Source organism: Stenella coeruleoalba (assembly GCF_951394435.1).
Source record: "Stenella coeruleoalba genome assembly, chromosome: 5".
Lineage (NCBI taxonomy): Eukaryota > Metazoa > Chordata > Mammalia > Artiodactyla > Delphinidae > Stenella > Stenella coeruleoalba.
In genome coordinates, this window is record NC_137150.1 from 30,030,039 (window position 1) to 30,043,850 (window position 13,812).

General features: G+C 37.2%; 1 protein-coding gene across 3 annotated transcripts in view; it reads right to left on the reverse strand.

The window, feature by feature from the left end:
* NCK1 (NCK adaptor protein 1) overlaps window positions 1–13,812 on the reverse strand; it is a 92,570-nt gene that overhangs the window by 11,555 nt on the left and 67,203 nt on the right. For all 3 annotated transcript variants that reach the window (XR_013828309.1, XM_079921272.1, XM_079921273.1), the window contains one exon: window positions 569–1,281. Coding sequence is in view for 2 of the 3 variants with exons in the window: in XM_079921272.1 (XP_079777398.1) it covers window positions 569–1,281 (713 nt within the window). In the remaining variant the exon portion in view is untranslated. The remainder of the gene's footprint in view (window positions 1–568; window positions 1,282–13,812) is intronic.

Sequence of the window (13,812 nt, forward strand, 5' to 3'; positions counted from 1 at the left end):
TTTTATGGTTTTACAGTTTTATTGTTTTACTAGTATTGGAACAGAATTTATCTTTTATTGCAAATGCACTTCAAATACAGAGTGCATGTTCAAATGGGGTTTCTGAGGTATGTAATAGTGTATTCCAACGTCCAAACAAGCAATTTATAAAAAAACCAAATATCAATTTTTTAAATTCAGGGATTTCCTTTATTGTAAGGATGACAGTGTATCCATTATGCAATTTAAGAAATGTTTTCCCAGTTTAGTCTACTGCATTGTTTTACTCTCAGTGAAGAAACCAGTGTTCAATTTTCTCCATTTTTCAGTTTAATGCAAAAGAAAATATTTCAGGAAGGCAAAACCAACAGTACTAGGACAAGGCTTTTAAATAATCCAGGGTAGGGCTATATATTACTAAAATTAAATACACTTGGAAAGAACACTGACTTTCACTAAGAAACTTTACATATTTTAACAAATATACTACCTGGTTAATTTTAGGGAAGCCACTTAACTTCTCTAATCTTCTATTTATTTTTTTAATACTCAGAGTTCTATTTCCATTTACCTTTGAAAACCAACTTACCGAAGATTCACTATCACGAATGAGGAAATCACCTTCATGCCCTCTTTCATTTAATGCCATTTCTGCTTGGTGCCTGGTGACTTTCCCATAATACCATGGATTGCCAGCAAACTTTCCAGTGAGTGAAGGCCTAATGTAATCACACTGTGGAGGCGATGGTTCCAAACCTGAGGTTAATGGATTATTCTGCATAATGGTAACATAGTTTTTCGGCACCAGACCAACCATTCCATTGATCTTCCTGCATTTCCACCACTCAGGGTCATTTTCAGGTTTTTCAATAACATCCATTACATCGCCTTTCTCAAAATTAAGTTCTTCATCATTGGACGAGCTGAATGGGTAAAGAGCCTGTACCACATGTAACACTTGCCCAGTATTTAGGTTACTGACGACTGCTGCTAATTTCTCTGACAAAGAACCCACATGGTCACCCAAAGGACTGTCGCCTTCCTCAGTCACATAGTTTGAAGGGAACCATCCAACATGTCCATTGTAGCTACCCCGCCACCACCCATCACTGCATTTCTCCATGACGATCACCTTTGTCCCTTTTATCAATGACAATTCATCCTCTCTCTCTGCCATGTAGTTAAATTTTACATAAGCAGGCATGTTGAGGTCATACAGACGTTCCCCTGGGTCAACAAAGCTATCATCAGCAGGAGATGCAGAATCTGGCACACTGGGTTTTCTTTTCACTTTTCCAATGCCTGTTTAAATAAAAAAGGGTAATGAGAATATAAAATAATGATAATCAGAAACACCAATTTATTCATTATTAAGAAAGTATCTTCAATTCTGTAATTCCTTCAAGCCTTTTAACTAAGATAACAAATTCCGTCCTTCCTTCCTTTTTCCCTCCCTCTCACTCTTTCTCTTTCTTTCTTTACATCCTCACGACTTATAAAGGCTCCAGCAAACCCATATTCTTCTTGTCTTACTTTATTAACTGAGATTCTATTAACTTGCTGTATAGAAATAAAATAGTAACTTAAATCACAATTTTACATGCAATATAAAATTGTAGTTAAGTCTAGGTAATCCTCCCATTTGCTTTCTTAGTTCCCAAGACCCAGGTTGCTCTATTTATTTTACCTCATGTTTATTTTAAAATAATATATCCACAGCAGCAGAGACTTTTGCTGACTTTGTTCATGGATATAATCCCAAGGATCCCATACAGTGCTTAGTACACAGGAGATGCTTAATATATATTTGTTAAAAGAATGAAAAAAATAACCAAATGGTACTATCATCACAAATGTATGCTACAGCAACTTTAGTCAGGCATTTTCACCGCTGCTCACTTGAAAACTAAGGCATTCCTAGGTAAAATTTCTCAAATACTTTCTCACTATCTCAAAATTCTTTCTCATTACCCTTACTCTTTTTCTTCTCCCAAGTTCCCAACCTCTGATCCTTCTGGGTTCTTAATACCTACCATCTTTCCTGCCTCTTTTTGGGACTCTTGACCATCCTTGTTCCCCTCCCACTCACTCCCTTCTATTGTCTAAAAACACATTTAGATCACTTTTATTCCAAAATAAAGTTACTTCAACTCTGCTATTGTTCTTTAACTACATCATTCTTTATAAAACTGTCTTCCCTTTTTCCTTCAACTTTTTCACCACTCACTCACTCCTAACGCCTTATAATCTGGTTCTCTATCTCCACCAAAACTACTCAATTTGTCATCTCTTCACTGCCAAATTAGTCCCTTTTAGAGCCCTCGGTCTTTTCAAACTCTCTATACAGCAACCAAGATCACAGATAACTCTGTACAACATTTTCTCCTTCTTTAATTTCCCCGAGAGTCTCCTGTTTTCCCTACTGACCTGTTTAAATATTCTTGTGTTCCTCTGTCTGGGTTCCTCTAAACCTTGTTATAAAATTGGATTGTACTTGCTTACTTGTCCATCTAATAAGAGTGAGTTTCCTGGGGGCAGTAAGCTGGATCTTATTACCTTGTATCTCCAGCACTTAGCAGTAACTATACTAGTAGCAGGAACAAAGTGAATGTTTGCTGAAAGAACAAGTGAATGATTCCTTTGTTGAAAGTGTTTCCCAAGATGCCATGCTTGGACTTAGCCTCTGCTTCAAGGAAATCATACACTTTCACTTTCTATAACTTCTGTATAGAAGGTTCCAAGGTCTCTTTGTAGCTCTAAGCTAGAATTCAAGCATTACAATTCCAAATGTCACTAGACATCTACAGAATGAATGTACCATCAGCACCTCAAATACAACCTCCATGTCCAAATAAAAATAACCTCTCCAAGATCCATAAATCAACTAACTCCCTCCCTCCCAATTTCCTTCCTTCTGGTTAATGATGTATCATCATCATGAAAAATTCATACATCAGGGATTTCTGGCACAGCAGGGAACTCTAGGGTTCCATCCCTCCAAAAGAGTAATCAATGAGCTGGCGAATACCGTCAAAATCAACTTTTGCGGAACTCCAGAATCTAGTAAAAAACTTATAAAAACTAGCTAAGCTTAGGGAATAAAGAAGCTGCTGCTTTGTAGTAAGAGAGCACTGTAGCATTTTAAGCTGCCTGCCTAATATCTCTTAAATCCCAAATCAGTGGTGGCTGTGAGGATAGCAAACTGAACTCCTAATGCCAGACAGAACAATACAGATCTTATTCACAAAGAATTGTAATTGTGCGTTTCAACCTATCTGGAAGCTACCTGAAGGACCGGCACAATGACTTGCCTTGGTTTCACCTGACTTGGAGCATTCCCAGGGCTAGGATGTTTTCTGCTGAAATCATTTAATTGATGCAGCAGACTGGTAGAAGAAACAACAACTAGGATAAGAAACAGATAAAAAATCCTAGGAAGGAAAAGTTTGAGTAAGGACACAAATGGGGTAATAAGGGCTTTGAAAAGCCCCTGTGTATACCAGAAAATCAAGAAAGCCATACACATAGCCAGAACCGGCACTTGTTCAGCAAAGGCCTGAGAAGACCCTGAGCTTTCACCTATTGCTGACCTTCAAGCTCTGAAGAAGCAGTAAGTAAAGGCTAAGGAAGAGTTGCAATGGCCTGGCTAAGTGTTGAAAGAGGTTTTTTTTTTCCTTTTCTTTTGGTTTCACGTGTTTAAGAAAACTCTTTCAAAACACTGGCTAACAACTAAGCAAAAGAACACAGATGTGTGTGATCACACAATGACACAGACTTTATAAAAAGAGTTTAGAAAAGTCACTAAACAAGCAAACAAAACAACCACAATAAGGAGCAACAACAAACCCTAAGGACAAGGTAGAATCTGATGCTGAAAGAAAAACGTATCCATCAAGAATTCCATGTCCATATATACACTATCAAACGTAAAATAGACAGCTAGTGGGAAGCAGCCACATAGCAGAGGGAGATCAGTTCGGTGCTTTGTGACCACCTAGAGGGGTGGGATAGGGAGGGTGGGAGGGATGGAGACGCAAGAGGGACGAGATATGGGGACATATGTATATGTATAACTGATTCACTTTGTTATAAAGCAGAAACCAACACACCATTGTAAAGCAATTATACTCTAATAAAGTTAAAAAAAAAAAAGAATTCCATGTCCAGCAAAAGTGTCCTTTAAAACTGAAGAAGTTAAGATACTCCCAAGGTAAACAAAAACTGAAGGAGTTTGTCACACTACACCTGTGCTACAAAAAACGCTAAAGAGAGTCCTCCAGGCTGAGATGAAAGGTCACTAAAGTCATATGAAGAACAGTGGTAAAGGTGGCTACACTGTAAATATAAAAACCAGTTACATTTTTAGCTTGTAAGTCCTCTTTTATTCTTATATGATTTAAGATGCAAATATATAAAACGGTAATTTCAAATCTAGGTTAATGGGCACACAATGTATAAAGACAGAACTATAAAAGAGCAGACTTTTGTATACTATTGAAGCTAAATTTGCATTACTTCAACCTTGATTGTTAAAAAGTTAAGATGCTAATTGTAATCCACAGGGTAATCACTAAGAAAAAAACTAAACACACTGAAAAAGAAATGAGAACAAAACAAAATGTGCATCATAAAAAAATCAATTATATGCAAACAAAGCAACTGAGAAAGGATTAATCCCCAAAATATACAAGCAGCTCATGCAGCTCAATATCAAAAAAACAACCCAATCCAAAAATGGGCAGAAGACCTAAATGGACATTTCTCCGAAGACGACATACAGATGGCCAACAAACACACAAAAAGATGCTCAACATCACTAATCACTAGAGAAATGCAAATCAAAACCACAATGAGGTATCACCTCACACCGGTCAGAACGGCCATCATCAAAAAAATCTGCAAACAATAAATGCTGAAGAGGGTGTGGAGAAAAGGGAATCCTCCTGCACTGTTGGTAGGAGTGTAAATTGATACAGCCACTATGGAAAACAGTATGGAGGTTCCTTAAAAAACTAAAAATAGAACTACCATATGACCCAGCCAGACCACTACTGGGCATATACCCTGAGAAAACCATAACTCAAAAAGATACATGCACCACAATGTTCATTGCAGCACTATTTACCATAGCTAGGACATGGAAGCAACCTAAATGTCCATCAACAGATGAATGGATAAAGATGATATCACTCATATATACAAATGGAATATTACTCAGCCATAAAAAGGAACGAAATTGAGTTATTTGTAATGAGGTGGATGGACTCTGTCATACAGAGTGAAGTAAGTCAGAAAGAGAAAAACAAATACCGTATGCTAATGCACTTACATGGAATCTAAAAAAAGTGGTACTGATGAACCTAGTGGCAGGCAGGGCAGGAATAAAGACGCAGATGTAGAGAATGGACTTGAGGACACAGCAGGGGAAGTGGAAGCTGGGATAAAGTTAGAAAGTAGCACTGACATATATACACGACCAAATGTAAAATGGATGGCTAGTGGGAAGCTGCTGCATAGCAGAGGGAGATCAGCTTGATGCTTTGTGATGACCTAAGGGGTGGGATAGGGAGGGTGGGAGGGAGGCTCAAGACAGAGGGGATATGAGGATATATGTATACATACAGCTGATTCACTTTGTTGTACAGCAGAAACTAACACAACATTGTAAAGCAGTTATACTTCAATTAAGATATGAAAAAAAATCAATTATAAAAGGTAGTAATAAAAGAATTGAGGGGAAAAAAGGTATAAGACATATAGAAAAAACAAACAGCAAAGTATCAGAGGGCCTTTCCTACCAGTAATTTCTTGAAATGTTGGACTAAAAGGTAAAGATTGGCAGAATGAATTAAAAAAATATGATCCAACACTATGCTATCTATAAGACACTAACTTCAGATCCAAAGATGCAAACAGGTTTGAAAGTGAAAGGATCCAAAAAGACATTCCATGAAAATGGTAACAAAAGACTTTAAGACAAAAATCGTTACAGGAGACAAAGGACATTATATGTTGATAACAAGTCAATCCATGAAGAAGATTTAACAATTATAGATATATACACACCTAACAACAGAGCGGCAAGACATATAATAAAGCAAAAACTAACAGAATTAAAGGGATAAATTGACAGTTCTACGATATAGTTGGAGATTTCAATACCTCACTTTCAATAATGGATAGAACAAAAGACCACGAAACTGAAATCATATAAAATATCTTCTCTGACCACAGTGGAATGAAATTCAGAATCAATAACAGAAAGGAAAATGGGAAAATTTACAAATATGTGGAAATTAATCAACACACCCAAACCACTAGTAGGTCAAAGAAAAAATTACAGGTGAGATTAGAAAATACATTGAGATAAATGAAAATGAAAACACAACATACTAAAACCTATAGGCTATGGCAAAAGCAGTGCTCACAGGGAAATTTATAGCTGTACCAGCTTACATTAAAAAAGAAAATCAATCTCAAATCAATAACCTAACTTTACTCCTTAAAGAACTAAAAAAAGATCAAGCAGAAGCTAGCAGAAGGAAGGAAATAATAAAGATTAGAGCAGAGGTAAATACAAAGAGTACAGAAAAACAACAAAGAGGCAATGAAACCTTTGAAAATATCAAAACTGACAAATCTTTAGCGAGACTGACCAAGAAAAAAAAGAGAAAAGACTTAAATTACTAAAATCAGAACTGAAGTGGGGACATTACTAGAAACCTTACAGAAATAAAAGAATACTACAAACTATATGCCAATAAATTAGAAAACCTACATGAAAAGAAAAAATTGCTAGAAACACACAAACTACCAAAAATGACTCAAGAAGAAACAGAAAATGTGGATAGACTGAAGTAAAAGACTGAATCAGTAATCAACACTTCTCAACAAATAAAAGCCCAGAACCAGATAACTTGACTTCTGAATTCTACCAAACATTTTTCTCTCAAACTTCTACCAAAAGAGAAGGAAACATTTCATAACTCATTCCATGAGGCCAGCATTACCTAGATACCAAAGACATAAAGATATCACAAGAAAACTACTGACCAATATCCTTTCCTGTATGAATATAGATATAAATATACTCAACAGTTAATTTTTGTTATTCATGGTGGTTCTGTTCTATAAGGTGACCATGAATACTTAATTAGCATACTGAACCACTGCTCTAGGGGATACTCTGTTCACAACATTTTTGTTATGTGTGTTTCTCTTTAAAGACACTTTATTTAATATAAATTGTTGACTCACTGACACTGAACTCATGGCCAACAACGCTATAAACTCATGCCTGAATGAAGCTTACCTAGCACACATATTTTTTCCATAAAGCAAATCAAAGCTTTCTTACACTTAGGAACACTAGACAATACTTTAGCACTATGCTTGGGCACCATTTTAAACAGTAAAATCACACACACACACACACACACACACACACACACACACACACACACACACACGGCATTAAACTGCAAAAAGGACACTGATTTTCAGTATGAGAGCTGAAATGAGAGGTCACCTTGTTTGACCTCTGCTAGCAACTCAAATTTTTTGCCCTTGGCAAATGTCCACAAAAGTACTGCAAGTAGCAATTTGGGATTTTCATGATAAAAGTGATAAAACACCCTTTCATGATAAAAATGGTCAGCAAACTAGGAACAGAAGGGAATTTCCTCAACAAAATAAAGGGCATTTATGAAAAAACCATGGTTACCATCACACTCAGTAGTGAAAGACGGAAAGCTTTTCCCCTAAGATCAAGAACAAGCCATAAATGCCCTGTTTCACCACTTCTATTCAACACTGTACGAGAGGTGCTAGCCAGAGCAATTAGGCAAGATAAAGAAATAAGAGATAGCCAAACTGGAAAGGAAGAAGTAAAATAATCTTTATTCACAGATGACATGATCTTATATAGAAAATCCTAAAGAATTCACACACAAAAAAGCTAGAACCAATAACTTAGCAAAGTTGAAAGATACAAAAACACAAAAAAATCAGTGTATTTCTATATACTAGCAATGAATAATCTGAAAAGGAAATTTTTTTTTCCTGTGCTCTTAACCCCCCAAACCTTATTGGGCTCCTTCCTCCCTTCCTTCCTTCCATTCATTCATTCATTCAGGCTGGCTGCGTTGGGTCTTCATTGCTGCGCACAGGCTTTCTCTAGTTGTGGCAAGCAGGGCTACTCTTCATTGTGCATGGGCTTCTCATTGTGGTGGCTTCTCTTTGTTGCAGAACACAGGCTCTAGGCACACAGGCTTCAGTAGTCGTGGCTCGTAGGCTCAGGAGTTGTGGCTCGCAGGCTCTTGAGCGTAGGTTCAGTAGCCATGACACACAGGCTTAGTTGCTCCGCAGCATGTGGGATCTTCCCAGACCAGGGCTCGAATTCGTGTCCCCTGCACTGGCAGGTGGATTCTTAACCACTGTGCCACCAGGGAAGTCACAGGAAATTTTTAAAATTCAATTTTTAATAGCATTAAGAATAAAATACACAGAAATAAATTTAATCAAGGAGGTACAAGACTTATACAATAAACACTACAAAATATTGTTGACCTACAAAATATTGTTGCAAGAAATTAAAGAAGACCTAAATAAATGGAAAGACATTGTGGTTTTTTTTTTTTTTTTTTTTTGTGGTACATGGGCCTCTCACTGCTGTGGTCTCTCCCGTTGCGGAGCACAGGCTCTGGAAGCGCAGGCTCAACGGCCATGGCTCACGGGCCCAGCCACTCCACAGCATGTGGGATCCCTCCCAGACCGGGGCACGAACCCGTGTCCCCTGCATCGGCAGGCAGATCTCAACCACTGTGCCACCAGGGAAGCCCCCATTCTGTGTTTATGCATTTGAAAACTTAGTATTTTTAGATGGCAATACAGTTGGCCCTCGGTATCCATGGGTTCCGTATCTGTGGATTCAAGCAACCTCAGATCAAAAATATTTGGGGAAAAAAAACTCCAGAAAATTCCCAAAAGGAAAATGTGAATGTACCATGCACCAGAAACTATTTACATAGAATTTACATTGCATTAGTATTACAAGTAATTGAGAGATGATTTAAAGTATATAGGAGGATGTGTGTAGGTTAATGCAAATACTATGCCATTTTATACAAGAAACTTGAGCAACCTTGAGTTTTGGTTATTTGCAGGGGGTACTGGAACCAAACCCCTGCAGATACCAAGGGATGCCTATACTATCCAAAGTGATCCACAGATTCAATGTAATCCTTATCAAAGTACCAACACCCTATTTTTTGCAGAAATGGAAAAAGCTGATCCTAAAATTCATATGGAATTGCAAGTTATCCCAAATAGCCAAAACAAACTTGAAAATGGAAAACAAAGTTGACGGACTCACACTTCCCAATTTCAAAACTTACTACAAAGCCACAGTACTCAAAACAGTGTAGTACTGGCATAAAAGGAATGAGGAATAGACCAATGGAAAATAATTGAGAGTTCTGAAATAACTCTCAATTCTATTCCAGTTGCTCCATATATTTTGACTTTGACCTTGAGAAGGGTGCCAAAACCATTTAATGGAAGAAAGAATAGTTTCTTCAACAAATGATGCTGGGACAACTGCATATCCACAGGCAAAAGAACGAAGTTGGATTCCTACTTCATACCACATACAAATATTAACTCAAAATGGATAGATGACCCAAATATAAGAGTTAAAACTTTAAAACACTCAGAAGATAACACAGGGAAAAGTCTCATGACCTTGGATATAGCAACAGATTCTTAGATTTGACACCAAAAAAAAAAAAGATAAACTGTACTTCATTAAAATAAAAAACACTTGTGCAAAGGACACTACCAAGAAAGTGAAAAGACAACCTACAGAATTAGAAAAGAATATTTGCAAATCATAATGCTGATAAGGGTCTCTATCCAGAACATATATAAAGAACTCTTAGAACCTAAGAACAAAACGGAAAACAATCTATCTCAAAAATGGACAAAGGACTTGAATAAATAATTCTTCAAGGAAGATGTACAAATAACCAAAAGCACATGAAAAGATGCTCAACATCATGAGTCATTAGGGAAATGCAAGTCAAAACCGTATGAACTTTTTTTTTTTTTTTAAAGAATCAATTTTATTTATTTTTGGTTGCACTGGGTCTTCGTTGCTGCGTGAGGGCTTTCTCTAGTTGCGGCAAGCAGGGGCTACTCTTCATTGTGGTGCGTAGGCTTCTCATGCTGTGGCTTCTCTTGTTGTGGAGCACGGGCTCTAGGTGCGCGGGCTTCAGTAGTTGTGGCACAAAGGCTTAGTTGCTCCGTGGCATGTGGGATCTTCCCGGACCAGAGCTCGAACCCATGTCCCCTGCATTGGCAGGCAGATTCTTAACCACTGCGGCACCAGGGAACTCCGACAATGAAATACTGATACCATTTCACATCCTACTAGGATGGCTATAATAAAACCAAATTAAACCAAACGAAAAAAAAAGGAAAATAAGTGTTGATGAGGAGAACCCCTCTGGTCAAAATGTAAAATGGTGCTACTGCTGTGGGAAACAGCTGATGGTTCCTCAAAATGTTGAACACAGAACTACCATAATTCCATCCCTAGGTATATACGCAAAAGAACTGAAAACAGGTATTCAAATAAATACTTGTAAACAAGTGTTCATAGCTTCACTATTCACAATAACCAAAAGATGTAAATGACCCAAATGTCCATCCACAGATGAATGGATAAACAAAATGTGGTATACCCATATAATTCAATATTATTCAGCCATAAAAGGGATGAAGTGGTGATACATGCTACAACATGAATGAACCTCAAAAACAGTATGCTGAGTGAAAGAAACTAGACATAAAAGGTTACATATTGTATGATTCCATTTATATGACATAGCCAGAATAGGTAAATCCATATGGACAGAAAGCAGATTAGTGGTTGCCAGGAACTAAAGGGAAGGAGTAATGGGAACAACTGTTTAATGGGAATGGGGTTTCCTTTTGGGTGATGAAAATAGTTTGGAATTAGACAGATGTAGTAGTTGCACAACATTGTTAATGTACTAAATACCACTGAACTGTACACTTTAAAACAGTTAACTTCATGAATTTTACATCATAAAAATTATTTTCTTAAAAGATTCAAACATCAAATCCTTAAAGTCACCATATGTCCTTTATGCCAACACTTTTCCATTTCCACTATTCATGTGCTAGTTCAGGCTCATGTTGTTGTGCTTGAGCCTTCACTACCCACTAACTAGTTTTTTTTTTTACTAATCCAATCTATCTCACTTCAACCCATCATCCACATCATCCAGTCTAATCTTATATTACAGCTACAATCACATGACCCTATTGCTCAAAAGCCAACAGTGGCTCTCCTGCCTAACAAATTAAGAGAAATACTCTGCCTGGAATCTACAGCCCTGTCTAGAATGTCCTCAAGCCTTCCTTTCCAGGCTTATGGTATAGACCAGCGGCCCCCAACTTTTTTGGCACCAGGGACCAGTTTCGTGGAAGACAATTTTATTTTTCCAAGGACGGGGCGGTGGTGTGGATGGGATGATGATGGTTCAGGCAACGGGGAGCAGCAGACGAAGCTTCGCTCACTGGCCTGCCACTCATCTCCTGCTGTGCTGCCCAGTTCCTAACAGGCCACGGACAGGTATCAGTCCGCAGCCCAGGGGTTGGGCACCCCTGGTATAGACTATAGAAAACAGTGTAGACCTTTAAACAGCCTTTGAGTTCAAATCCCAGGTATGCTTCTTACTAACTGTCGAAACTTGAGCAAGCTATTTCACTTTTCTGAGCTCAGAAATGGAGGAAACAGCACTTACCATGAGTGTTGTGAGAACTGAATAAAATAAAGTAATAGTACAGTACACAGAGTAAATGTTAAACAAAAGCATCTTTCTATAACGCCCTGCACTAAAACTACCCTAAATTTTAGTAAGAATGGGCCACTTAAATCCCCTGAATTAGATGTTTCTACCTTCATGACTTAGTTTACCTTGTTAGTTTCTTAGCAAAACCTCATTAAAACTTCTGCCTTTCAAAAATGTACCCATTCAAGAAGTGCCATTTCAAATAACAACTTTATTATTTTATTTATCTTTCTGCTTCATGTTTTTCAACATCCTTCATTCCCCATCGTCACCCTCAATGATATTATAAGCTCTCCTTTTTGAAGTACCCCAGCACCTTGTACTTCTGAGGTACTTGTATGCTAGCATTTCCTGTGTCTTTTAAGCCCATCTACTAGAGCATAAGCTTCCAGAGAGAAGCATTTTTAATGTCTCACTGATCTTTTGTACTTCCTATACTACTTAGAACTGTATATATACAGCAGATGATCAATGTGTTTATTAAACTGATTAAACTGAATACTGACATAAGCAAATATAAAATTCTAAACCTGAAAATAAAGGCTAGTTCAAAAATATTTTTCTTTTGATTCTGAAAAAGATAATGTCTAAGACTAATTAACCTTGTCCAAAAAAACTGTGAAGAATTTTTGGACAGACCCAACAATTAAAGCCCTAAGTGGGAAAACACCAGAACAACCTATTTTAATCTTAGAGGCCAGAAATAGTTCAGAGAAAGAATATAAGCTTAGAATATTTGTTTTCTGTACAAAACAAAGTCCTGTTTATCATGTGAATGACTGACAAATGCATGCGTAATCAATAGCTTGCTTTTTCCCCTGCTTACAAATCTTCCAGAAGGGCCTGTTTATTGCCCTTTGTTTCTGCTTAAAAATAGTCCTTCCAATCTCATGCTATCAATGAGAGAGTAGATGCAAAAGTACTTTACAAAATTATACAAATGTAAAGTATCAGTATCTCTTAATTTCTCAAGTACGTTATAATCAGCAACAATTAGATCATTCCACAACAAGCAGGCTCCCTCAGATCAATGTATTATCTTTTCTAAATTTTTCCCAGCTTCACAGTTAGTTCACCACAATCCTCCTAATTTTAATCAGTCCCTTTTGCATCAAATCTTTTCAATCCATTACTTATCTGACTCTAATCTTTTCTCTACTCTATAGTTATAATGTGTGCACTAGGGAAACTCTTAACAAAAGAGACCCTAAATTTAAACTTTAGTGCTGTTACTTACTGGTTAATCTGATCTTGGTCAAGTTATTTAATCTTCTTTAACCTCCAGTTTCCTTGTTTGTGAAATGGTGGTGTGTAGTAAGTACCTATCTCAGAAAAGTTTTGTAAAGAATTTTTTAAAGTTTATATGTAAAGCACTCAGCACAGTGCATAGCACCTAGCAGGCACTCAATCAATGGTGGTTATTACTTTCCTACCTCCTAGTGCTTCTGGCATTTACTTTTTCAGAGTTGGGAGGGAAATAATACTCAGGTATATGCACTGAGGATGTGCATAACTCTGAGGCAGTCATTTTTATCATTAGCTTTGTTTAAAAAACCAAAAGCATTAGTATAGTTTTCCCCTCACTCCAATCCACTAGTTTTACTTCTTTCTTCCTATAGCACTGTTTCTTGACCAAAACAATGTACTATTAACTCCTCAAAAGTTTTTAAGAATCTGGTTAAGCACTGTAAATATTCCATCTTCACACGATAGTTGTCCTCTCCCTAAGGCAAATCTTTGTACCCATAACTATTCTTTATGTAACCTGGTTTCCAAATCCTTTGATATACTTGATGCTAGTATTTGGAAGCATCTGAGTTTCTCAATATCACTGTTAAAGTATATTTATCCAAAGTGAATAGATGATGTCATGTTTTATTTGGCCAGCACACACACTAGGGAACTACTGCATCCCTTCACCTGAGTGCCTCGTAGATTTGAATCAATGCCATCA